Source organism: Andrena cerasifolii, chromosome 15, assembly GCF_050908995.1.
Source record: "Andrena cerasifolii isolate SP2316 chromosome 15, iyAndCera1_principal, whole genome shotgun sequence".
NCBI lineage: Eukaryota > Metazoa > Arthropoda > Insecta > Hymenoptera > Andrenidae > Andrena > Andrena cerasifolii.
In genome coordinates this window covers 4132554-4157747 of record NC_135132.1, presented here as the reverse complement: position 1 = coordinate 4157747, position 25194 = coordinate 4132554, and the positions used below count along the sequence as shown (strand labels likewise).

General features: G+C 38.0%; 3 protein-coding genes across 4 annotated transcripts; 1 reads left to right on the top strand and 2 right to left on the bottom strand.

Moving 5' to 3' along the window:
- Positions 1 to 10: 10 nt before the first annotated feature.
- On the bottom strand, positions 11 to 5227 carry LOC143377197 (protein RCC2 homolog). Of its 2 annotated transcripts, XM_076828242.1 has the most exons (5): positions 4857 to 5227; positions 2596 to 2836; positions 1527 to 2374; positions 1289 to 1444; positions 11 to 866 (listed from the first exon to the last, which is right to left on the bottom strand). In XM_076828242.1, exons 1-5 carry the CDS (start codon positions 5055 to 5057, stop codon positions 852 to 854), a joined length of 1461 nt encoding a protein of 486 aa, XP_076684357.1. In that variant the 5' UTR covers positions 5058 to 5227; the 3' UTR covers positions 11 to 851. The 2 variants fall into 2 exon arrangements, with proteins under 2 accessions (XP_076684357.1, XP_076684356.1); XM_076828241.1 differs by having other exon boundaries at positions 11 to 1444; positions 4857 to 5225.
- A 1887-nt stretch (positions 5228 to 7114) lies between these two features.
- LOC143377230 (AN1-type zinc finger protein 2A) lies at positions 7115 to 11119 on the top strand. The gene is made up of 3 exons (XM_076828297.1): positions 7115 to 7485; positions 8577 to 8888; positions 9293 to 11119. The coding sequence occupies exons 2-3, from the start codon at positions 8593 to 8595 to the stop codon at positions 9624 to 9626; spliced, it is 630 nt and encodes a 209-aa protein (XP_076684412.1). The 5' UTR covers positions 7115 to 7485; positions 8577 to 8592; the 3' UTR covers positions 9627 to 11119.
- Positions 11120 to 18298: 7179 nt separating this feature from the next.
- LOC143377222 (RNA transcription, translation and transport factor protein-like) lies at positions 18299 to 23850 on the bottom strand. The gene is made up of 4 exons (XM_076828285.1): positions 23686 to 23850; positions 22646 to 22867; positions 21316 to 21417; positions 18299 to 19399 (listed from the first exon to the last, which is right to left on the bottom strand). Exons 1-4 carry the CDS (start codon positions 23744 to 23746, stop codon positions 19035 to 19037), a joined length of 750 nt encoding a protein of 249 aa, XP_076684400.1. The 5' UTR covers positions 23747 to 23850; the 3' UTR covers positions 18299 to 19034.
- Between the last annotated feature and the right edge of the window lie 1344 nt (positions 23851 to 25194).

Genomic DNA, 25194 nt, shown 5'->3' with positions numbered 1-25194 from the left:
TTAATAAAAATTGCTTAAAAAATTCGTTTATTTATTAATTTTCCTTGTACATTTGTCTCAAGTTTACTAGAACAACATGTTGGTGCAGTACCCACACAGGAGTAATGTGTGGAACGGAGCGGAATAAATATCCAACGTCACAATGAAGGATATTCCAAATACATCCTGGCAGTGATTCTAATTACAATGTATAAAGAATATGTATATAACCAAAATATGACGATCGTGAAATTTCATGAATATTCTCGTTACATTAACAGTAGTTCTAAACTGAAAGTATGCGTAAATTTCGATTATATTCACTACTAAGAGACATGGATAGGCTTAAATACAATGCGTATACATGAGTTTTGATAATACATGGGTTCGAACCACATTTATTATAATTAACAATGTATACTCTTTACTAAAACTTTCTTTCTTGTGTGTAACTTTAAAAGCAATTCATAGTTTAAAAGTATGACAAACAATGCTGGTTTGGAGGAAGCATTGTTTATTATAGAAACTATAACAGTCGTTTGAATGAGTTCAGATAAATCGATAATGATTTCGTAAGCTACCGGCGTTAATGGTAATTCTTTATGCGTTTATCATAAAGAACGTTAACCGTTTAAAGGATAAAATACGGCTCGTCTTTGTATAACCACTTTCAAAGTGTCCTTGTATATAGAATATAAAAATGATTTCTGCGGATTTAGTGATTCAGGTACTACTGTAATGAATCAATGATATAGGCTATATATATTTGTATATATATATAGTCGATTAAAATGAGAAACAAAGATACAGATAGCACTTGACGAGTCCCGTAACGTTTTCTTTCCAGTTCCCAGCACTCTTCTTCATACGTGTCAACTATTTTCATTCTGGTCAAAGATACAGAGTACTTCAATAAAATAGCAACGTATCAAAATATATTTTTGCATCTATTTGTTTGGTCTATATCCTGAGCTACTAACAGAATGGGGGTTCCCTATTATGATAAACTTTCCTTCGTACATTAAGTAAAGTTGGAAGTACATGGTAAAGTAATAGGTTAAGTCTGTATTTCATATGGACGTTTCTCGCGGTCTATTAATAACCGCTCACAGATCTTTTAATCTATGCTTTAAATTATTGAAATAACTTATCGATCAAGTGTGTCGCGATGAAGTTTCATTTACGACCCGACCTATAAATGTGTAATAATGATTGCGATGAACACTGAGAAATTTCTTAGCCGTTCTGGTGATTCAGTCGCTTTCGCTTCATGTATAAGTGCAAATCATGTAATTTAAACCGAATATACTTGAAGTTTGTTGATTTTGGCTTTCTCTTCTTCAGATTCATCTTGGCAAATCATAAGCGTGTGAGAGACACCACAGGTAACGGCAGTAATGTATAAACCTTCCAGGGCCTTTACTTCCATCGGAGTGGTCGAAGATTTGCGCATTTCTCCGAAACCCTGAAATCATTCGTTGAGGAGGGAACGGTTAGACGTGGTTCAGGAACTCACGGATAGATTCGTTCTATGTAGAATTATTTACCAATTCGCCAAATGTGGGGCTGGCGCCCCAGGCGATGACCGAGTCGTCAGCTCCAACCACTACGCTAGTTTGCGAACATCCAACGCATCGGATTTCCCAGCCAGACAAATCTTGAATTGGTTTCGGATACATATTAGCCTCCCCAGTGCGTTTCGTTTGCCCGAACATTAAGGCTGTCCCGTGAACATTGATGGCAATACTGTAAGTGCTGCCGCAATGAACAGCTCTGACACCTCGGCTAGGTGGTTCTAAGAACTTAATTAAACGAGGCACTAATTCGTCTCGTTGCTCGTTGTGACCCAAACGGCCGATACCTCCGAAGCCCCAAGAAAACGCGCGATTTTTGCTATCGATTGCTACGGTATGGTAGTGGCCACAACTGAAGTCTGTAATCTCAACGCGGTCTAAAGGTGTGACGTGGCCGTCTTTTGCTCTCTCGACGTATAAAACGATTCTCTTAGGCACTTTCTCGAAATGAAACGCCATCTTCGTGTTTGTTATAAAATATTTGCCATCGGTGTTGTGGCCCAAAGCTCCATACTCGGGACTGCCGAACGAGTGCAAGCCGCCTTTAATGTCCAGAATCATGGAAAACTCTGCTCCGCATCCTACTTTCACTATGGGCGGACCAGCGTATTTTACTTTAGTGGCAGAGACAATGCAGGCGTCGGACTTCCCAACGCCGCACTGACCCAATTTATTGTCTCCAGAGGCGAAAACTATGCCGCGACTTGTTAAGAATAAAGTATGATTGCGGCCACAAGATGCTGCTATAACTGTATGCCCCTTTAACGCTGTAACCTCAGTAGGTTCATCCCGACGTTTCGCATCGCCAATACCCAGTTGTCCTGTAAGAATCATTTCATAAAAAGTTTACAAAATGTTGATACCAACAAAGCCATATGTGTCTTCATCGAGCTAATACTGAAGTAAAACTGCGCTTGACCGGTATCAGCAGAAATCGCGCGGCTTAACAAATTCGTAAGTTTCTCATTTATTCAAGTCACATTTACTTACACGAGACTACTTGTTTATAAAGATAAGTCTTGTTTACCTTTTAATCATTTACCTTTATCATTTCTACCAAAAGCTAGGCATCTATTATCTTCAGTAACGACAATACTATGAGAAGCAGCTGGACCAGAGGCAACTAATCTGACTCGGCTACCATTAAAATTTTTAAAAGTATGCGGGGTCCACAAACTCCGCCCTACGTTCGGTTTAACTCCTTTTGGCGGCGCTTTACGACCAGCCATATCCCAATTCGTGAGACCACACATGAGCAACGTTCCGGGCTTTCCCCATCCTCCCTGCAACAAAACACACACGGTCAGATCGTATGGTGGAGAAAATTAGATTGATAAACTTCAGAATTCACGATCTAATTATTCGTCAACTATCTGTACAGAACAATTGTTAAGTGGCAGAGGGGATTACTGACCTACGAAATCAGATGGGATCACCTTAAAAAAGGCCTCGAAGTTCGAGATTTTGTGGTTTTGAACAAAAGAAACCGGTAGTAAAATCTCAACCGGCCCGACGGACCGTGGGTAGGCACCTGAGAGAAAACTGAGGGATGCAAGCGATACTCTAGCAGGCTGGGGTGGCAAATTTGCCTCATGACCGTCATTTCAGGGCCGTGTTGGGCCTGCGTTTGTCCTATGGGCCGCTTTCCTAATGTCCAGTACGAAATCGCCAATGAATTAGTGGCCCATGGGGCAATCACAGGCCCAATGCGGCCCTGAACTAGGTCATGGGGCACATTTGCCACCCTAATCTGCTACAGCATCGCTTGCAACCCCTCGGTTTCCCCTCAGGTGTCTACCCGAGGTCCGTCGGGCCGGTTGGGATTTTACTACCCGGTTTCTTTTAGAGCTGTTAAGGCTGATTCAGACACGTTGAGTAATTTAGTCGAGTAGCGAGTAATTTAGTCGAGTAGCGAGTAATTTAGTAATTTTTAGTGTGTGAACACTAAAATTTAGTCAAGTAGTTTAGTAAAACAATGGTAAATTACTAAATTACTCGCTACTCCACTAAATTATTCGATGTCTCTGAATCAGCCTTGTCTGTTCCAGCCTTTACTTTTCGACCCGTCGGGTACCCGGCTCCCCGAAACAACTTCAAGCAATTGAACGTTTTATTGTCTGTGGCATTGTTTGATGTTAGCCAAAAATGATCGAACAATACTACATTCAATGGCTTGAAGTTGTTCCGGATAGCCGGATACCCAACAGGTCAAAAAGTAACAGCGCTAGTTTCTTTTCATTTTTCAAGCTGATCCCATCTGATTTCGAAGTTGAAAATGGTATCAATCGATTCGTCTTGGCGAGATCTTTCCAACGGTGTACAGCATACGCCGCAGGCTCCTAGGTCAGTAATCCCCTCTGCGACTACATATTCTCCTTTATGAACAAACAATCGTCACAAAATCAGCAGATTTTCAGTTACTTATTTGGAGTCTCCGCTTTGATTAACACTAGAATGCCCAAGATTTTCGACTCTCAGATGCCCAAGTGGAAAAAATTTACTCTTTTGAGTAGGTTTACGTGAAATAATAATGCGAGACACATTTCTGAACATATTTATTGCAAATAAAAACTACAATAATAATGTTTTACGTTTTTTTACATTTCTTGCAAAATCGTTCAACTTAATACATATTCCCACTGTTCTATTTTTTTGCGTTGCGCCTAAACGTTATCTAGTCATCCTAAAATTCCTAAGATATGTATGATGTTATAAAGAGGATGCAGCGGGACTCCCATGGGCATCGATAGAAAAATCAAAAAAAAAAAACAAACTCCAGTGCTTTTGTTCCATGAAGTCTTAAAAATAAATAAAAGTCAAGAGAGGCTTTCCCACAAAAGTTAGGCAACAAGAAAGGTTCGGGGAGAGTCTGCATGACTACGCCAGGCATTCTAGTGTTAATCCCCCTTCATATAGCTCCAATGATTTTTAGCAGTCTACTGTGCAAAATTCAATTTGACTCCGAAATATTTACCGTCTTAAGTAAATACTACTCCGAATTCGGATGCCTGCATTTAGCCATTTAAATTTTAAATCGTTAGCAATGCTCAGAAACTTAATCCATCAGATATGCATAAATATTTTGGTAATGTTCACAGCTACGAAGTGTATTGATAAGACGTTTAACGGCACACGATCGTTTCCCTTCTGAAATAACATTCCGTCTACTAGCGTCTGAAATGCGTGGCTAGAAAGCCCAGCAGCGTCGTGAATACCAACGCCGCTTTCTCATCCATCGGGTCTCGGTTGTACTCTCTAACCTGGGGTAAATAAACAGGCGAGGAAAGATGGAAATGTTATCACCTCTGGTGGCGGCAATTCCGGGATAGTGGAGACGTCGGTGAGCTCATCTTCGACGGCGTCCTCACCGTCGGCATTCGAACCGGTCTCGGCGTCTTCTACCTCCGATTCATGTTCGCTGGAGATGTCGTCTTCATCATATTCAGTCTTCTTCAATTTCGCACGGCCCTTCTTGATCGGAGGATTTTTCCGTTTGGTCGACATATCGGCTGGTCTTGTGTTTGAAATTTATTTATTGATTCGAAATCGGTTTCACGGGACGCGGATACAATGACATTTATCGATGTAATGGCGCTGAGACCTGTACTGTTCGACAAATGGACAACAAAAACGCGGCCACCTGGCGCTCAAAAATCATAATAAAACCATGCTCCAGTGATAAGTACAAAGCAAACTCAAGTTTATGATTGTAAATCGCCGAGAGCGCGTTCCGTGTCCCGCGCACTTCGGATCCACGGAACGTGGGAATGGAACCGCGATAACTTTCGCGCCAACATTCAAAGTAATTCGGGGATGTATGTATCTAGTTATGTATGCACATGTATGGCAAGCTTGGGTATTATTTGAATATTCGGATAATGTATTGCGTTGGTTAATTGAAAGTTATTTACCGATAGTGGTAAGTTAGCTCATTTGAACTAATTTTGTTACTATGATTTTTTTATTTTCGATTGTACTTGAATAGTGTCTCCTGAAATAATGTCGCTAATAATTTTTCATGGAGCTGTCTTTCAGATAAGATGATGTAATTGAACCAGAATTGATTCAAGAACGAAGGCTGTTATATGCATTTTATTTGGCAGCAGGTATCTAAAATAAAATATTACTTTTGAAATGATTTATTTGGTTTTAGTACAAAATAAAGTTACTTTTTCTAGATTATTTTTAAAGTAGAGGTAATATAATAATTTGAATAATTAATTATTAGCTTTCGAAAAATAAATTCGGAGTTTGTTATACAAGATTTCTTGCTTCGTGTAAACCTTGTTCGAGAGTCAGTTCAACTTGGAGGATAATGGTGTTGTGAGAGCAATAGAAAAAATAAATTTTGCATTTTAAATTAGAAACTATTTATCTGACAAGTGCAAAATATGACACAAAAATGTAGACGTCGAAAATAGTGATACAAACAAAAAAGACATTCCGCAGAGCTATTTACTTGAAGTATATGAATATTGTTTGTAATATTATATTCGCAGTAGCATTATTGTTAGTGTAAAAGTCGAAGAAATTTTTTTACAGTAGAAGTCAGAAATTCAAACCCACAGAACGGCCGCGCGGCGTTCAGTGGCGCTGTGGTTCTGGTCACGGACCATCGTATCATAGATGGGTAAGCCGTTTTCCGCAGTGTGTCTCAGGAGCCAGGAGTGGGGTCGTCAAGTAATTTGCACGGCAGTAGTGTTGCCAGATTCGTGGGTTTTCGCGGGTTTTCTCCTGGCTTGTATGCGCACACTACCCAAGCATACTCCTATCTTCTGTTCGTATGTGCACTGTACAGTTATGGGATTGGGAACGGGTTTTCACGCGCATGCGCGGTGTTTGTAGTAACGTATCTATGGGTGCGTTCCGATTCACGTATCTGCGCATGAGGTGCAGAGGCAACTGTTCCGCTTTAAGGTGCGTTTTGACGTGACACTGAAGTCATGACATTCGCTGTCGTGACACTGTATTACAGCGTGAATCAAATGTTACAATATCGTCACGGTTCTAGTGACATGCAGCGTTGCCAAATTTCCGAAGGCAAGACGATTCTGGCGCCTAGTGTACAGAGAATTCCCTAGAATCCTTTCACTTCCGTTGCAACGAGCGCGCAGTGACTGCTTCACGTCTTGAGTTTTAGCGTTTGCTGCGCGCTCGCTGTATCGGAAGTGGCATCGTATTGGTGGCAAGTGAGAGAAATTCTAGGGAATCGTACGATTAGAGCACTAAAGAGGTGAGTATGCGCATCCGCCATATTGGGTCCAGCGGAGAAAGATTATTGAGTACCCGCCTTTTTGGGTATTGTCAGATTCACTATGATAAAACCGAATAGCTCGAATTTTTTCGAGCGCTTCGAATATACTTGGAGCAATATACTTAATAAAACATATGCAAACGTCTACTTTCAAATCTCGCTCCTGCTTTATGTACATATCGATTGCATACAACTGTCTAGCTACGTTCACGCGATAGCGTGACAAAGGAATTTGGTATTTCTTTCAAGAACTTACGAGAATGATCTGCTACTCGTTGCCCTCTGGTGGCCTGTCTGAGAAGCGTCGTTACATGCTCGAAAGAAATGTCATGCTTAATTCGCGTTTGTTCGCGTTATTTGGCGTTATTCATCGAATGACGTGACTACACCGTCCGTTTCGTAAAGCTTATAACAGTTTATAACGTGCATCACGTCAAATATCACAAGTCAGTCGTTCTTGCTGGTCTGGCGAAAGCGTATGTCAATTTACAAATATAGGAAAAGTATAACCGTGAGGTGCAATTTTTATCCGTGATAAAATTTTGATAATTGGAGTGGTACAATTAAAAATCGAATTATTCGGAGTGACTTTCGTTACATCGGGGTATATATTAAAAGTGAAGTGTTATTTATGATATAGCGAGAAATTTCTGCAAATTTAGCTCAACTTTTTTTTAGGTACGTATTTAAAATCATATAACCACATATTTCCCATTTTTATTAAGTTTGAATCTTTACTTATTTATTACTCTGCATTTGTTTAATTTATTCGTGCAAATTATGTTCGTTCATAATTTTTTGTTCGTTTAATTTTATCCTTTGTTAAAAAGCAAGCGAAACGTTGGAGGTTATATTTTCACAGATTGTTACATATAAATTTGGTTTTAGGAGTAAATTTTAATTTCACATAATATTTTCCAACATCCTTTCACTTTAAATGAAATAGATCATTTTCTAAAGAAATGTAACTCCTTTATGTGAAGTATGTTTAGTACGATTTTAGGTTAGAATTTGAAATTTATAATAATCATTGTTATGATACAGTATTTTTTTAAAATAAAAATCCATTAGATAATTTTCTCAAAGTGTTTAATAAAAGCATTTTGTTACATTTTAAATATTCTTAGGATAATTGTTTTTCCCATATATGCAACAATTTCTACAAATTACGTGTCAATGCTAATAAAATGCAAATAATGCAAGTCATTCTTTTTTTATATATATCTTTTCGCATACTGAATTCGAATTCGCAACAATGAAAAGTCATTTGATAATAATGTTACATTAATCTAATAAATTAGTTGGAATATTAAATGAAAAATTGGCTTTTGTACTATTTAAAATTTTATTTCACTTTATAATTGCATCATTTTTATAAATGCACTCGTAATTCTTTATTATATATTATACAACTCTGTTAAATGTAAGGAGAGCATATTTTAAAGAAATATAAAAATAAAATATATGAAGCGTAAATTTTGAATGTTGCCAATACATTTCTAATGCTATTGGTTATTTGTTAAATAATAATATATAATTTCTCAATGGGTTCAAGGAAATTCAGTTATTTTTCTGTACATATCAAATTTTGGGTACACTGGGCGTCAAAACCGGCTTCCCCCCGAAAATTTGGCAACGTTGCATGTCACTAGAACCACTGAGTTATGCCTAGTGACATGCAACGTTGCCAAATTTTCAAAGGGAAGCCGGTTTTGAGCCGCAATATATATTGTTGCGAAATATAAAATACGACGTAATTTCTGTTTCAGATTCTCCTTATCGGAAATGGAACTTCCAAACGTAGGTGAACATTGTTCAGAAAACAGTTGCAATCGTTTGGACTTCTTACCACTTAAATGTGACGCCTGTTCAGCAATTTTTTGTACAGAACACATATCGTACACCAACCATAGCTGTCCAAGCGCTTATAAGAAAGATGTCCAAGTTCCAGTGTGCCCGCTGTGTAACACGCCAGTACCTGCGAAACGTGGCGATCCTCCAGACATCGCAGTTGGACAACACATCGATAATGAGTGTCAGTCAGACTTGAGAAAACCTGGGCAGAAAATTTTCTCCAACAGGTAAAGGCTGATCCTAATTTGGTACATGGTTAATCAACCATAATTCTGGCTAGTAACATGATTACTAAATACATCGAATTTTACCATAAAATCGTATTTTATTACTTTCCGTAAACCAGGGCTCTCGAAGCTCGCTCACGCGTGAGCTTTGGGGTTCCCCCACTCTCGTCCGCGTTGTCAGGGATACCGCGCGACGCTATCCGCAAAGGCACTAGCCCGTCACGACAGTCTTCGTAGCGTCGCGCGGTCTCCTTGACAACGGAAGGCACGCTGCGCGAAATAAAGGTTGGAAGGGGAAAGAGGCGCGTGAGGGGCCCCTACGTTGGAGAGCCCTGCTGTAAACCATAAATATTTGTTAATCAAAATACACGAAACGATTAGTTGAGAAATCCTTTCTTTTCCAGATGTTCGACGAAGGGTTGTAAAATCAAGGAAATCGTTCAAGTCCGCTGTTCCGATTGCGGTGAGAATTTCTGTTTAAAGCATAGGCACCCGACGGACCACGCGTGCATGGGCCAAGCGGAGGCCACTCGCAGAAGACGGCTCGACGCTTTAGAAAACAATGTAAACGCAAACAGGAGAAACGGTGAAATCGTCAAGAGCTATCAGGGCAGTATGAGTGAAGACGAGGCACTTGCCAGGGCTCTTCAGGCTTCCATGCTAGACGAAGACGCAGCTAGACGGCAGACAGTCGAAGCTGTACCTTCTTCAAATAGAAATAGGTGTAGACTCTCTTAAACTCTTTTTATTCCGCACACACTCGTTCTCGCGCAGACGTAGAGGGATTGTTATACATTTTGCAGGCTCTCTTGCTAGCGAAGTTATGGGACGTTTTAAAGATCTTCGACTAGTCCATTGAGAATTCACGAGACCCCGCGCAATTCTCGCTTTCTACTTCACCGTTCAAATTTATTCGAGCGGATTCTTAGAAATTTCATACTACCTACTTGTAATGATCAAGAGTAGAATTAGATTCAATGCACAATGTGTTAGTCACGTAAAGAATAAAGCTATGGTTCAAAATTATCACCTTCAGTCCTGAGGTTTTTTTATAGAACATGTATTTGAAAAACATAGGGCGAATTGGGAAATATCGTTAAAGGAAAAAATTATGGACTGCGGCATGTAAAGTTCTATTCATTGTCATAAATCTTCTTTATTAAGATTTGTCTGCTTTTACATATTGTTTTTAGTACTGTACTGCGTAGAAAAAGTAGATTTTACACAGGTGTTATTATAGACTTTGCAGCTTTTTTTATGCGGCCAACACAATGTGCATTACGGGAAACGGGAGCACTTGATTCCACTGAAGAAGTATCAAGTGCTAACAAGCGAAAGATCTTTTACTTATCACAGTATAAATAATCCAATAATTAATAGAATGCATTTGTTATTGAAATAAAACGTATTGTTATACAAATCGAACTACAAGCAAGTTTAAATGTATAAAAACAGGCAGTAAGATAATTTCATTGCAAAATTGGTGATTATTTAAAAGTTTTTAACTACATTACACTCCTCACTCACGTTTAATAGTTCGAGGATTTTTAAGATATTCAATTGGTATGGTGGGGATAGGCTATCGATGGTCTTGAACAGGCATTGTTTTTGTTCGGACTATAAATGTGTACAGAAAGATTTTATTCACAGTTTTTCCATTACAAATAATCTCTAGCAAAGTAAATATACTCATTGTCAGTGGAAGTACTATTAAATAATAATTCCATGTGTATTTAAGCTATAATAGATATACTTTTGGTACAAAATGTGTAGTAAAGAATTGTTTACAAAAGTTTCTCACATTGCACAATATTTACACGTAAAAAAATTATCTTAATCTTATAGAAATCTTAATGGTTAGTAACATTACCTGCCGAACTTATGCGACGATTTTTGAAGGATATCTAAGGGGCAGCCTCAATGAAGAGTGCCTTAGTAGATAGTTCTTAGTTTTTATTGAAATTGTATATTCGGCTTTTCGAATAATACAAGTCGATTTCTAGGCGCATTGAAACTTTTATGAAATAATATTTATTACTATCAATAAGATATTAAATTTGTACTTTCGAAAATCTAATGGCGATTATACTCTTCACCTTTTTCAATTTCCATCACCAACGTGTTTCTATTTTTTAATGATAAGGATAATGTAATTTTGTCTGGATAATTATTTTAATTGTTCAAGAAAAAAAAACAGAAAATAAAAATAAATTTGTATATTTATCGCATAAGTATATGATTATTAATCTTTTTTAAACACTCTCAGTATATTTTTGCACTCTAATTTACCTCTCTAAGAACTAAATTTTCGATGTAGTATTTCTTAACACTGTAATACAGGATCATTTTTAATCACATTTTTTAGAATAACATTCTTGTTTTTTAGTTCATAGGTACCTGTGAGGAACATCATAGATTTTGTACTTCAATTTCATGCTGTATGGGAAGGGAAGGTGTGATAAATCGATTATATTCATAATGGACTCGAGATCAATACATTTGGACACTATATTAGTTGGTATAATCGTACATACAATTATAAAATTAAAACGTCATTATAATCAGTTTCTAGCCTCGTAATGTATTGCGATCGATTAATATTATCAAAATACAAAAAATTAAAGTTAGTGTTCATATATACACGCCATTCCATATGAGAGCGGACTCACGCCCCTACCGACTTACGACCGATCTGCGCAGCTCCCACGGATCTGACACACGCGATTGGTCGTAGCACTTTCCCCGCCGGTTTTCTACCAATCAAGAGTGTATCCTTGCGCGAAACGAGTCCGCTGTAAAGTGGAATGCAGTGTAGAAGTCACATGCCTAACGTAATACAATCGATTCTAAAAACGGCAAGCCTTTAGCTTCATAAGTTTCGCAGTCTCCTTAGTATATAATTTTACTTTACAACGTTCGCTATCTAAAAATTACATTTTAAATAATACTGTCGTTGAATACAAATGCATCAACAAAATAATGCATTTAATATTACATAAGAGCTTTAAATTAAGAACGATCGGAGTGTGTTAAATTTTTCCAAGTTCTCATACTGATTCTATAATCATCTCATTCGTACGAAATATTAGAAAATGTAAAAAATTCGATGAGAACGGAATTATGGAGTTATCCAGCGGATGATAAGTAGTCACTGAACAACACCAGGGTTGCTGGTAGCGTTGCCGGGAAATGGGTTACCGTGTGACTGTACACTAGGCGTCAAAACGGCTTCCCTTCGGAAATTTGGCAACGTTGCATGTCACTAGAACCGCTGAGTTATGCCTAGTGACATACAACGTTGCCAAATTTCCGAAGGGAAGCCGATCCTGGCGCCTAGGGCGGTATTCTCAGTCGCTACTTATTCTTGAGTAAATGCTTAAGCATGCTGCATCCTCTACTAACCTAGTAGCTAGTAAAGGATGTCGAATGCTTGAGCATTTGCTTAAGAATAAGTAGCGACTGAGAATACCGCCCCCAGTGTATATGTGTGCGTAGCCCAGCGTGGGACGGAAATAACGCACGGTGTAAGCTATTTAGCGGTGGGGGAACGCCACTGCGCGCGATGGCACCGCGACGTCGAACCAATCAACGCCTCGGGAAACGATGGGAAACGAAACGACGCCAGCGCCAAATGAACTAGCCAAGGGAATCGGTTGTCAACGCTGGTTGGCTGCAGCCTCACTTGACTTGGCTAGTTGGCTTGGCGCTGGCGTCGTTTCGTTTCCCATCGTTTCCCGAGGCTTTGATTGGTTACCGCTAAATAGCTTTCGGCATACGTTATTTCCGCCCCATGCTGCTTTCAGCGTACGTTATTTCCGCCCCACGCTGCTTTCGAATTCGTACAGTACTTTTTCAGACGCTACGCGTCTTGTACAGTGTTTTATTAAAGTATCAATATGAGCAAAGAATCAGGTAAGACGAATATTTAATACTTTTGCATCAGTATAATTTTAGAAATGAACATTTCTTGAAAAATCAAAGTATCTTTTTGGAAAAGTATATGCTAAACATTATGTTCATTACTTTCATCTTTTAATATTCATTCTTTGGAATTCTTTTAGTATTGTTGCGCCCGGGTGTTTCTTCTTTGGTTATTCCGGTTTCTGATATTAGAAATGTACTAATAATGTATATTTTATACAGGTATTGATGCCACTGTTGCTGGATGCAGCAATGCAGCTATTAGAAGCTCAGGTACAGAAACTGACTCAAGTAAGATATATATTCAATTAAACTTTCGTTTTTACTCTCTTTTTTCAATGTTTATTATTTTACGAATAGGCAGTGATACCACCTTCGTCGTTCCAGCTGCAAAGAAAGTAAGGAGGCAAGGATTTCGCGAAGCTTGGGTAAAGGACCCACAGTTTCAATTGTGGCTTCAAGGAACTGAGGATCCGTACCAAGTCAAGTGTACAGTGTGCTCCAAATTTCTAAAAGCTGGCAAAACTTACCTACAACAGCACGCCAAAACTACGACGCATAACGTGAACATGAAACGGAAAGCAGGGGCATCAATTTCTGTACCTAGCGATGCGGCTGCCACAAGCATTGACACTAGTGTTGCTGGACCCAGCCATGCAGCTATTACTAACTTAGATGCCACTGTTACTGGACACAGCGATGCAGCTATTAGAAGCTCAGATACAGAGACTGATTCAAGTAAAATATATCTTCAATTAAACTTTCGTTTTTACTCTCTTTTTTCAATGATTATTATTTTACGAATAGGCAGTGATACCACCTTCGTCGTCCCAGCTGCAAAGAAAGGAAGGAGGCAAGCATTTCGCCAAGCTTGGTTGGAGGACCCAAACTTTAAATTATGGCTTGAACCAGTTGAGGACAACCCGTACAAGGGAAGGTGCAGAGTTTGCTCTAAATTTGTTACAGCAAACACAACTAACCTGAACATGCATGTAAACAGCAGAACGCATTACATGAACATGGTGCATCAAAAAGAGGCACTAACAAGTACTGACAAGAAATGTATGTGTTCCCATGCATCTGCCACTTGATGCATTTAGTGGCACTTGATGCGTGAAAATGTTTGCCATCGATCGTAGAAGAATTCTTACATTCATTCATTCAGAAGAGGTGCAACAATTCATGAACGTCGAACAATTAAAAGTTCTACAGCCATCAGGAACCAGATGGCTGGTTGTGCCAGAATATGTTAAAAGAATTTTAAATCAGGGGCGACCTTTATATACTGCCTTGACGGCGGCAGAATTTGAAAAGGAGTCCGACGTCGCGGTGAAAATATTTAATTTTTTGAATTGCCGTTTTACCAAGGCGTATTTGGATTTTTTAGATTATGCGTTAGATGCAATTATTAACATCACTAAATTACTTCAGACTTTGAATGTGGTAATTCATTGTCTGCTCTCTGAATGCTACAAATTGTTGAGATTATTGGCAGGCAATTTTATAAAGCCAGAATATATTGGGCCCTCTGATATATATAAAACAGATGTGGACAACGAAGAGAATTTATTGCCATTGGAAGGAATTTATCCATGAGCGGACTGCGTAAACACGCTAAATGAAATTGAAAATAGTAACAGCGAAAATCATGAAAAGATTACAGAATTTTATACAAACGTAAAAAAAAAGCAAGGGTGCTGTTCAATAAAATATTTTTACATTCACTAGATTTTTTAAACCCGGCTATAGGTTTAGACATTAATAGACATCGGAAGGATCATTTAGCCTGTATATTAACGAAATTTGAATCTAAAAAATTTAATAAAGCGGCTGTACTAAATGAGTCGTGTTCAGTGGCATCTTTTTCGCCAGACAAGGATAAAGAAAACTTAGGTGCACTCTGTGTTCCACAATTCTGGCACCATATTAGCAGTCTTCAAAATGTTTCAGACGGTTTCTACACATTCAAAAATATATCAAAACTAGCACAGTTGTGCTTGTCGTTGCCCCATTCAAACGCTGACGTGGCACGATATTTTTCCCTTGTAACAAAAGTAAAAACTAAAGATCGGAATAGACTGAAGCCAGACACGGTAGCTGCATTAACCAGAATTAAATTAGATTTAAAAACTTAAAATGTAAACTGCTTCAAATACGAAATGACAGATGGGATGCTAAATTTATTTAATGCTAACATGTATAATATAGACGCAATACCAAAAAAGCTCAATGGAATTTTATTGCCAGAGGAGCGGGATGAGAGCGAGATTAGCAATAACCCAGATAGCATACATGCATCTAAGTAAAGACGTCCGTGCTATGTCGGAATTAAAATATTATATTTATAGTTTTATATTTTATGTATATATTTTGTAATATAATTTATGTATATTTTGTAAATACTACATAAACAAATACGTTTATACATAACATTCATTATAACATTGCTTGAATTTAGCATAATTAGTGCATAAATGATATTTCTATTACTATTTGGTGTTCTTTTACATCTCATCAATATTACATATGCCCGTGTGCTTCACACGTAATTACCGATTAGTACCACAATTTATAGCAGTGGTGGGATAAGCATGTGACGTCAGCTTCGTGGATTGGCGGTGATCACGTCGTGACGTTAATCAATCAACGCCAAGGTGGGAATCGAAACGGCGCCAAGCCAAGCCAAGTGCGAAGTGACGCCACGCTTTCGAATCGTACTCAAGAATGCTAAACATTTTCTGTGGCCACTTATTTTGAGAGGGGGAACACCTACAGGAGTAGTGGTAATGTGTTTGTGCGTGACGACCTACGCCATGGCAACCAACGTTGCCAGGAAATATGTTGTTGACGTTGGTTGGTTGTGGCATCACTTGCTCGGCGCTGGCGTCGATTCGTCTTCAATCGTGACGTTTTACCAGTGCTACCGGGAAATACCCGAGCAGTGGCAAGTGGAAAATGGAGAGGGAACATTCGTAATGGAGGCGGAACACGCCTCGCATGCGCATGACGCGGTGACGTCATACCAATCAACAACAAAATGGGAAATGATGGGAAACGAACCGACGCCAGCGTTAAGCCAAGCCAAGTGATGCCTACGCGAAGCGAAGCAAGTGACGCTAGGGCATATATACCAAACAGATAGAAGGTAAGAAGAGGTGTAATTTACGACTGGGAAGACTCGATAGACGAACTTCAGGATCAGCTCATGCCAAATCAGGGAGTATATACATTAGAACGCCTGAAGAATCGTAGATATAGTAGAATGAAGGACGGCAAAGCGACATGGGAGGGCAGCAAATCTATTTCCCTCAAAGTGCAGGGAGAATCGCTGCCGACAAGGCTCTTAATCGCTTACGGCCATGTGTGGTTGAAGGTGGAGTCTTTTATAGAGGCAGTGAAGCAGTGCTATAAATGTTTAAAATTCGGCCACGTACAGGCGGTATGTATGTAGGGCGAAGGAAATGTTTCATCCGCACTGAGGTGTTTCATGGAAGGTACACAAACAATCCTAAGTGTATTAATTATGAGGGGAGCATCTAAGTGTGGCTAGGGAATGTCCTCACTTTCAAAAACATGATGGCCTACAAGAACATATCATAGAAGGCAGCAATGGATCAGATAAGGAAGGGGGATCCATACGCCGACAAAAACACAGGTGTAATCGAACAGATGGAGGATGATTTGTGGAATAGTGATTATTCTACACTGAAAAGGAGGAACAAGACAGAGTTCTGGGAATATTTGGAGGTCACAATAGACAGGGACATGGACAAGCTGGAGAAAGCATGGGGACGCAACAAGGAACAGAAAATGTATCGACGAGAACAAGGATACGGAATAAACAATACACATCAGGACAATAGAAGACCGGAGGAAAGAAACGTCATACAGATTGACAACAAAAGGCCGGATGAGTATAAATGGGGACACAGTAGTAGAATTGTAGACAAGAAAAATATGAATACGGGAAAAACGCAATTCATGAGCAAAACGCACAAGGAAGTAGGAAATTTAAGAAATTCAGGAGAGGAAAGAAGACTGCACTTCCAAGGCCCCATAATATGGCAAGTGAAGAGGAGATAAGCCCATATCAAGAAGGGGCGCCAAGAAGCTATTTGACCAGCTACTATGGAAATAAGACTGAAAAAAGGAGGATGGAGGAAAACAGAATAAGGAGAGAAAACTCGGAAGTAGTAAGGAAACTTAATAACCAGAGCGGAGATTGGAGGAAATCATAAAAATCTTAGAAGAGAAAAATTTAAAGAAGAGAATAGGAGAAAGACTACAAGAAAGAATGAAGGAGAGGGAAGCCCAAAAACTCTACGATTTTTAGAAGTGCACGCGTTTCCAACTGACTATTATTTACAGTTTTCACATAATCGTTTAACAAAATATTTGAAAAAAATTGAATAGTAAAATATGTTAATTTACGTAATATTTGTTTATGATTTTCAGATTGCAAAAGTTGAGATTCCAAATTACCATAATTTATTTCCTTATGGCTTTCATTATTGCATACATATGAATAAATGAGGTTATCACTTCTTCAGTGGTAACAGAAAAGCCCCCTCTTTGTAAGTGAGCAAAATATACATACCCATTAACGAGAATCTCGTTACGAGGTCGCTGAGACTGGTAGTGACAAAATTGGTTTACATACCTTCAGTATCAATGCTGCGGTTGTAGTTGCGGCGAAAACATGCCATTATTTAACTACCCTGGTAGCCAGATCTGGGCAGCAGAATCTGACACCAGAACCGTAGTCGTCTGTGTCTGGAGATGGCTGCGTTCTGAGGTGCAGAGCCTGATGTCAGATCGGCAGCAGATTCTGCCGCCAGACTCTGCGCTCTCATGCCAGAGTCAGACCCTGCTACCAATCTGATGTCAGACTGGAGACAGATGGTTATCAGGGTAATTATTGGACTACTGATCATAACGGTGAGCGTAATACCTGAAGTATCTATTCATGGCAACATTTTACGCGTGTTCCTGCAGCTTGGAGAGCAACTGTGAACACATTTTATGACGAATGTCCGTCTATACATAAGTGTCGGTGTTGCCAAACCAACGAATTTAATGTTCACTCAGAGGCTTTAAATTTTGTCCGTGCATATATATATCGGTTGAATGACACAAGTACTCGTCAATTCACATGTTTCACCCAACAATTACAAAAATGATGGAAAACATTTTTGGTCGAGACAGCGATGTGTTGCATTTGCATTGCAACATATACAGAGTCAAGATACAAATATAATTGGTGGATTTCCGCGCGCGTGCGCTATGGGTTTGAATTAGCACAAACATAGGATTTGCTTTCGGCGCAGATATATTAAAATGTAATGTTAAGTAGTCTATGAATAATTCCTGTTTACAACCCTTTAAGTAGCAAGATTCATATATATTCAAAGTCTTAGAGTATATTGTTTTTGACATATCTTGATCTGACTCATAACCATGTGACTTTTGACAATTAATGAATGCATAAGAACTGTGCAATAGGGTAAAAAACTGTTTTAATTTCGACGCTTCTGGTACAAAAATAATTTATAGCCGTTACGAAAATAAATTACTTTTTTACATACCATATACCACGGTAAAACTTCCGTGTATGAGAAGTTTGAAAAATTTAACACACCCTATATGACGCGAAGTTGTTTTACCTATATTTTTTGTTCAAGTGTGCGTAGATGTATTAAACAACTAAGCAATACAAAGAACCCAAATGAAACCTAAAAAATGCTTCAAGGCTACACTTGAAAGATTTAATAATAATCTAAATTTCAAGTATCCATAGAAATATATAGAATATTTAAATCACTCGACAAACGCAACAATATCACAGTATAATAAACCTTCCCATAATTCGAGGTAGATACTTTAAGACTTACTAAATATTTGATTCTGTTGAAGTACTGAAATATCGGTTTTTTTTTTAAATAATGAAATAATTTTACATAAATAATTTTTTTAATTTTTGTTGGATGCTGATAGACTATGGTTCTAAGTTGTAATAAACTGTACCACTTTAAAGATATGTAACTTTTTATATAAATATGGGGAGTTTGAAAACAGCTTCAAAGGAAATTCAGATCAAAATCTTGCGTCTTTTCAGAAACATCGACGCTTTTTATATTTCAAGCTTCAAAAATCTAAATGCTCTGAGAGCTTCTTCTTCCTGTAACAGCATATCCTGAATTCCTTGTCGAATTCATAAACAGTTACTTATTTTCCAACTTTTCCAAGCTTAGTGTCTGTCTTAGGATTAGCAGTGATGTTTTGCACGCGAACGATCACCTCGTTAATTTTAGTTTGCAGGTTTCTGATATCTTGAATATAAAGAAGAGCGAGGATCTTGGCCGCGTTTTCCAATGCGGGTTTGTTCAGTTCGAAACCTGGAGCGATGCTCATCACAGGGAACGGTTTGCCTCGAATAATTTTGGAATTTGGATTCTTCAGGCACTCGGTGTTCAATCTTCCTTTCACCAGTTTACTGCAGGCTTTTAGCGTGAGCAGATGATTCAGATGCCGCGGAATTCGAAGCAGCTTTGCCACAGAATACGTCCCATTTCTGAACTCATTACTGTCAACTAATGATTGCACAACAATCAAAATGATGGTATGCTAGTTGAGTGGGTAGTAGCATTAGTACTAACATTTTACAACACTAGCAATGCAGAACTTCAATCAAACTTACTTTTGTGTGTACACTTACAATACAGGGTTATCCACCTAACTTGGAACCCGCGCGCGCGAGAGCAGAAGCCTTGCATGGCCTTTTTCAGACTATCGCCCAACATTTGTCCTCAGGTTCAGGGGGAAACGACGCAAGAACCCTGAGCAAGGCGTTGCTACATCAAAAATCCAATTTCTTCTTTAGGACAGAAACTGACTACTCAGAGGCGGATTTGGAGATTTGCTGCACCTAGGCTAACAACCGTTTGTCGCCCTTTTTGCGAAATATCATGAAATATTTTAATTTAAAAGAGTCGAGACAATTACCCAATTAATGCAATATGGCAACTCACATATGCGTCAAGGCTAATTCGCTACATGAAAAAAAGTGAATTGTTTGTAAAGTTGTCGCAAACCTACGTGTTTAAAGTTTACCAATTTCTCTTGCCTGAAATTTGTCGCACCCCAAAATTTGCCGCGCTAGGCTGCCTACTTAGCCTATATCCAAATCCGCTCCTGTGACTACTTGACCATTCATCTGTCCTCGCGCTCACGGGTTGTGAGTTAAGTGGATAACCCTGTATTTCATATTATGTACAAAGAAATTAAGTTTAGTATCGACTGATGATAATCATAGTTATATCGATACAGTACTTTTCTAGATATTTTATTTTACAGTAGATTATTCCACTATAATATCCTTAACATGCACTGTCGTCCATAAAGCATGAGACGTTTACACAATTTTAGAAACTATGTAGTATCTTCTGTATTACTTGATTTTATTACAATCACCTATATGAAGTTATAATTGAATAATACTCCGAAAATTTGGATTCTAATGACACAAATAAATGTGCAATAATTAAACGTGTGAAAAGACTGAACTTCCGCTCCGTAGGTCCTATGATCGGATGCGCTGCCAAGTCTATAGAACAGAGGTGCACAAAGAGCCGCTCGGAGCCGGAGACTTCAGCGATTCTGGGGGCCGGGTCAGAGCCGAGCGTTACGTTGCTCAGCTCCACGCTCGGCTCTGACCCGGCGCCTTTGTGCACCTCTGAAAGGTTAGGTCGCCTATTGTATAGCGTCTCATTGTTTCACGCACGGTTGGGCACACGATTGAAACATATAATAAAGAAGGCAAATAAAATTGAGCAATAGAATAGAAAACAGAGCGATTGTTGAAATGAAATTATCAGCAGAAAATCATGCTACCATTATAACGTTTGATGTAGAAGACTATTCAATAAAGATACTTATGGCACCGCCAAAAATTATACTCGAAAGAAATATAACGGATATTTTTATATCTTATACTCCTTTGCAAAATAGAATTATGCACACCGCCTCAAAAGCGATTATTTTAGTACAATGTACTCATTGGCGTAACTAGGTTTTTTGTCTGGGGGCCAGGTCCCATCTTCCCCCACTCTCTCTTTCTTTAAAGGTAGAGGAAATCTTGATATACATATGCAATTTATAACAATCATTTACCTACATATTTATTTAACACTAAAAGGAAGAGTAAACTGAATAAAAAATGATTGATTATTTAACAGACGAATGTTTTTTATTTACTTCGATAGTTTCTAGGGAAGGGCCATTCCGCGTTTTGGGGGGGGGGGACCAGGCCCACTCGACCCCCAACTAGTTACACGAATGTATGTACGGTAGTACTAACCCAATACTCGCAAATTGTAAATTTAAATGAATAAATATAAATAAATTATTGCAGTGAAATTAGAAGTACGAACTTTGCATACTATTTTTTGTGGAACTTAATAGAATACCTCATGTTTTTAACATTTTTATAATGTTCATAAATACTCACAGTCCAAATTGTCAAGTGAATTCTTAGATTTTAGACGAGGCACCACTGCTTCCTTTTTCAATTTCAACTTCTTCTCTTTCACTTCTTCGGAATACACCTCATCTGAAACATAATTTGAGACACAATTCATTTTAACTAACTATTAATGTAATAAAAACATTTTTCTCTTCATAGATCAACACTGCAGTTTTAATTGACTCTATGAATGTATCTTTACGTACAACTGTTTAAACTTTTATTCTTATCTCTAACTATACACATTAAGGGCACTTCCCGGTCAAATCGCGTGAAAATGTAGTGATTTTTATGATTTTCTCTAGAAAAAAGTATACAATGTAAGGATCTAAAAGTTTTTGCGCTTTATTCTGCTACAAATCTAGAGTACAAACAAAATTATTTGAGCTTGGACTAGCGCCATGATAACTCCAGACAGGATCATCCGAAATAAAAAGACCAAAGAAATTTCTTAATTACACACGTGTGGTTATCGCGCTAGGCTCTCATTGTTAAGGAACAATTAGGCGATGATTGCCATATGTTTAAACGACAAGGCCCTGAAAAAATGTTTTTTTTTTTCGCACAAAAGTGTCCGTAAAAAAAATTGAGTGTATGGAAATTCATAGAGGTGTGCGAGAACCCGAAAATGTCGGGTTGGGTTGGGACGGGTTCCTGGAAGTGTCGGGATTCGTATTATTAGGACTGACTGATGTTTGTACTTCGGGAAATCAACAATGTCTCTACACTTTTTGTTACGATGCGTTGAATGTGTGATATCGTATTCATTAAACAGGTCCTGGGAAGTTTTGGGAATCCCGACCCGTCCCCACCTCGGGTCAGGGGCGGATTTGGGATTTTCGGGGGGGGGGGGGGGCAGGGGCGAATTCAAAATTTTCTTGAGGAGGGGGGGTGTAATCCCGTTTGAATTTTTAGATCCGGTCAGGAATTGCATTTTTTACAATGGCGATAGCGCGCGAAAAATTGTTTCGAGAAAAATGTACCTAAAGTCTGACGCGTTCGTCTATTGACGGGGACTTGCCCGTGAGCGTCCTATTTTCCGCGTGTTTATTCGATTAAAACAAAAATGGATTCTTCTTTAGTTGAATAAATGTATTATTAATTAAAAGAAAAATCACATTTCTATCGATTACACCTGCACCATAATCCATCTTCAAAAAACACCTATTTTTAAGCCTGCCACACTGTTGACCTCCCTAAACTGCCTGTAAAATCTGTACCGTTAGGAATTTCGTTTCAAAATTTTACCTGGTCATTCTCGAGGTGTGGGATGAAAATATAAAAAAAATTAGCGCCCTTAAGAATAATTACTTACTGTTATTTTCTACTTCCAACCAGATTGCATATCCAAGTAACCATTCAAGTTGATTCAAAGTGTTGCCCGAAACTGGACACTTGGCATCGGCACAATATTTTGTGAAAAGATTCGGCCAGTTTTCATCCTTCAAGTCCCTTAATGGTTTTCGATCTTGTATATCATACTGGCGTATTTTTTGATCCTCCAGCCAAACTGTTACTTTACGGAAATGTTGTGGATCTGTAATATTTCCAAGATATAAATTGCCAATTCCCAGAATAGCTTGTTTTCGAAAGCAAAGTCAAATAGGATATATGTCTATTTGAAATTTTTTTTATTGTTTAGATGTGTTAAAGTCACCCCTAAAATATTTCCCAGTCATTCTGGGACACCCTGTATGTGTATAAAATAAATCAAAATATAAATGGTAAAACAGATATGGCAATGTTGTAAAAGACTTGGGTAATGTGACAACATGCTAGACTATTCGGAGAAAACAATCTAGGGACATGTTTTGTAGTTTTTGAATACTAACACACTGTGTTTATGTAAAGAACTACTACAAAGTTATTAATATATAAAATAATGTTTACGATTTACAACCTTCCTTGCATCTTATATATTCAACTTGTAAGAAAAGACAGTAACCATAAATCGAAACTAAATCGCGATAATTGGAGCCGGTTAATTGTACAGTACCGAAACTTGATTTTATAGGTTATAATTTACTAATCGAAATTTTCTGCTATTTACAATAGGAACTCTTTTTCACAGAAAATTATTTAGACAGCTTCTGAAGCTTATTTAGTTACTCTGAAGTCAACGCTTCAAGCATTTAAACAAATCTTTTAACGAATTACAATATGCGGCGCAATCTACTTAACCTCAAAGAGATGTTGAATATTGAAAAGAGTAACTGACCTATGTATTTAGAATATTCGGGAAATTAAGTATACTTAAAAATCTATTAGATACATTTTAAAATATGTTAAAATTTGCTAAGTATGGTGTCAATGCATTTTAATTTAATATTGAATTTGGTGTGGAAAATAACGAACCATTTATGTTAACTTTGTCCCATTCCACATAACCAAGGGCATTAAGTCTTCTTTTAAACATGTTGGAACTCTCGAGGGGAATAAGGGTATCTCAAATTGAAGGTACAAATCTTACATCAATACCATGCACTCGAGACTCAACAACAGCTAGCAGCAGCTAGCAGGGTACTACTGTATGTACCAGCAGGGTTGCCAGATGGTTTTCATGTTGAGCCGCTAGATGACGTAGGAAAAGTAACCCAAAAGCGCCAAAATTCAAATATCTCGAATGAAAAGGATGTTTAAATATTTTTTTAATATTTTTTGGAACTGTTTTCGTTATTTTTTTTAGATACAACAAATAAACTTTATTTGAAGAAAAACGAATTTAAATAAAACTGATGTGAAAATTAAAATGTACGTTTTAGCACAACAATGAGAATCTATTTTATAAAATTTTTTAATGCCATCTGGCCTTGGGCAGCCCAAATATCGAAATTTCGGCCAAAGCAACCCTGGTCGATATTGGGCGAATTCCACTTACGCCCAAATCGCCCATGATTTTCATTAGGGTAGGTTTCCCTATACGCGACTGGACGCATCATCAAGAATTTCAAAGAATTCAAAGTCGATTTTTTTGAAAATGAAGTGCAATATCAAAAAATTGTATTGCTGTTTTCGGCTTATTTACTTGTTATAAGTAGAAAAGAAAGAGTAACTTTTTTTGATATCGCGTTTCATTTTCGAGAAAAATGACTTTGAAATTCTTGACGGTGCGTCCAGTCGCGTATAGGAAAACCTACCTTAATGACAATTTCAATTTTTGAGCGCCAGTTGGTTTTGAAAAGTAGCCCAAATGGCGGAATTCCGCCCAATCTGGCAACCCCGACGCTGACATTACAAATGTAACCAACTCATTTCAGATAGTTTTCCCTAGTAACTATAGAATGCAATAACAATTTCGACATTCTCTTAAAACAATTTATTATTAACAAACTTATTCTTTTTAGGGCCAAATGAATTTAATCAACTTTTATCAACTATAACTGTGGAATCAAATGGATTTCTCCTATTCTACTTATGTTACCGTGGTGATGCTAGGTGAGGAGTTACGTCATATGTGGTGCATAGCAAGTATAAAACTTATAACGTATTTTGTTTACAGAATGAAATACATAAGAAAAGGGGAGGGGAAACACCAATATTCATAATTTAGCGTGACAATGTATAAAAGATTCCATCGATAAATTTGCCAAAAATTTTGTTATTTGCGTTTGATATTGTTATTTAGGCTTAAAATAAAACAAAATAGTTTTCTATATATAAATTGAATTTGTTTTTCTATTTTAAAAGGTAGGATTCCATTTAATCCTTTAACTGACGAAGACGAGTTAACTCGTCATTTGAAAATGCCATTTCATTGGACAAGACGAGTTAACTCGTCATTTAGGTATAGGTTTTTATTTTCCCAAAGTTTACAGTTTCCTGTAATCCTAACAGATGGCACTTCAGAACTCGCCAATTGAAAAT

Excerpts from the sequence above, each read along its gene's own strand:
- LOC143377230 (XM_076828297.1), top strand. The coding sequence starts at position 8,593 with ATGGAACTTCCAAACGTAGGTGAACATTGTTCAGAAAACAGTTGCAAT. Across the intron at positions 8,889-9,292 it reads CAGAAAATTTTCTCCAACAG|ATGTTCGACGAAGGGTTGTA; the intron begins GTAAAGGCTGAT and ends TTTCTTTTCCAG.
- LOC143377222 (XM_076828285.1), bottom strand. The coding sequence starts at position 23,746 with ATGTTTAAAAGAAGACTTAATGCCCTTGGTTATGTGGAATGGGACAAA. Across the intron at positions 21,418-22,645 it reads GTTGGAAGTAGAAAATAACA|ATGAGGTGTATTCCGAAGAA; the intron begins GTAAGTAATTAT and ends ATTATGTTTCAG. Across the intron at positions 19,400-21,315 it reads TTCACTTGACAATTTGGACT|TTGACAGTAATGAGTTCAGA; the intron begins GTGAGTATTTAT and ends TGCAATCATTAG.
- LOC143377197 (XM_076828242.1), bottom strand. The coding sequence starts at position 5,057 with ATGTCGACCAAACGGAAAAATCCTCCGATCAAGAAGGGCCGTGCGAAA. Across the intron at positions 2,837-4,856 it reads CGGAATTGCCGCCACCAGAG|GGAGGATGGGGAAAGCCCGG; the intron begins GTGATAACATTT and ends GTTTTGTTGCAG. Across the intron at positions 1,445-1,526 it reads GCCCCACATTTGGCGAATTG|GGTTTCGGAGAAATGCGCAA; the intron begins GTAAATAATTCT and ends GAATGATTTCAG.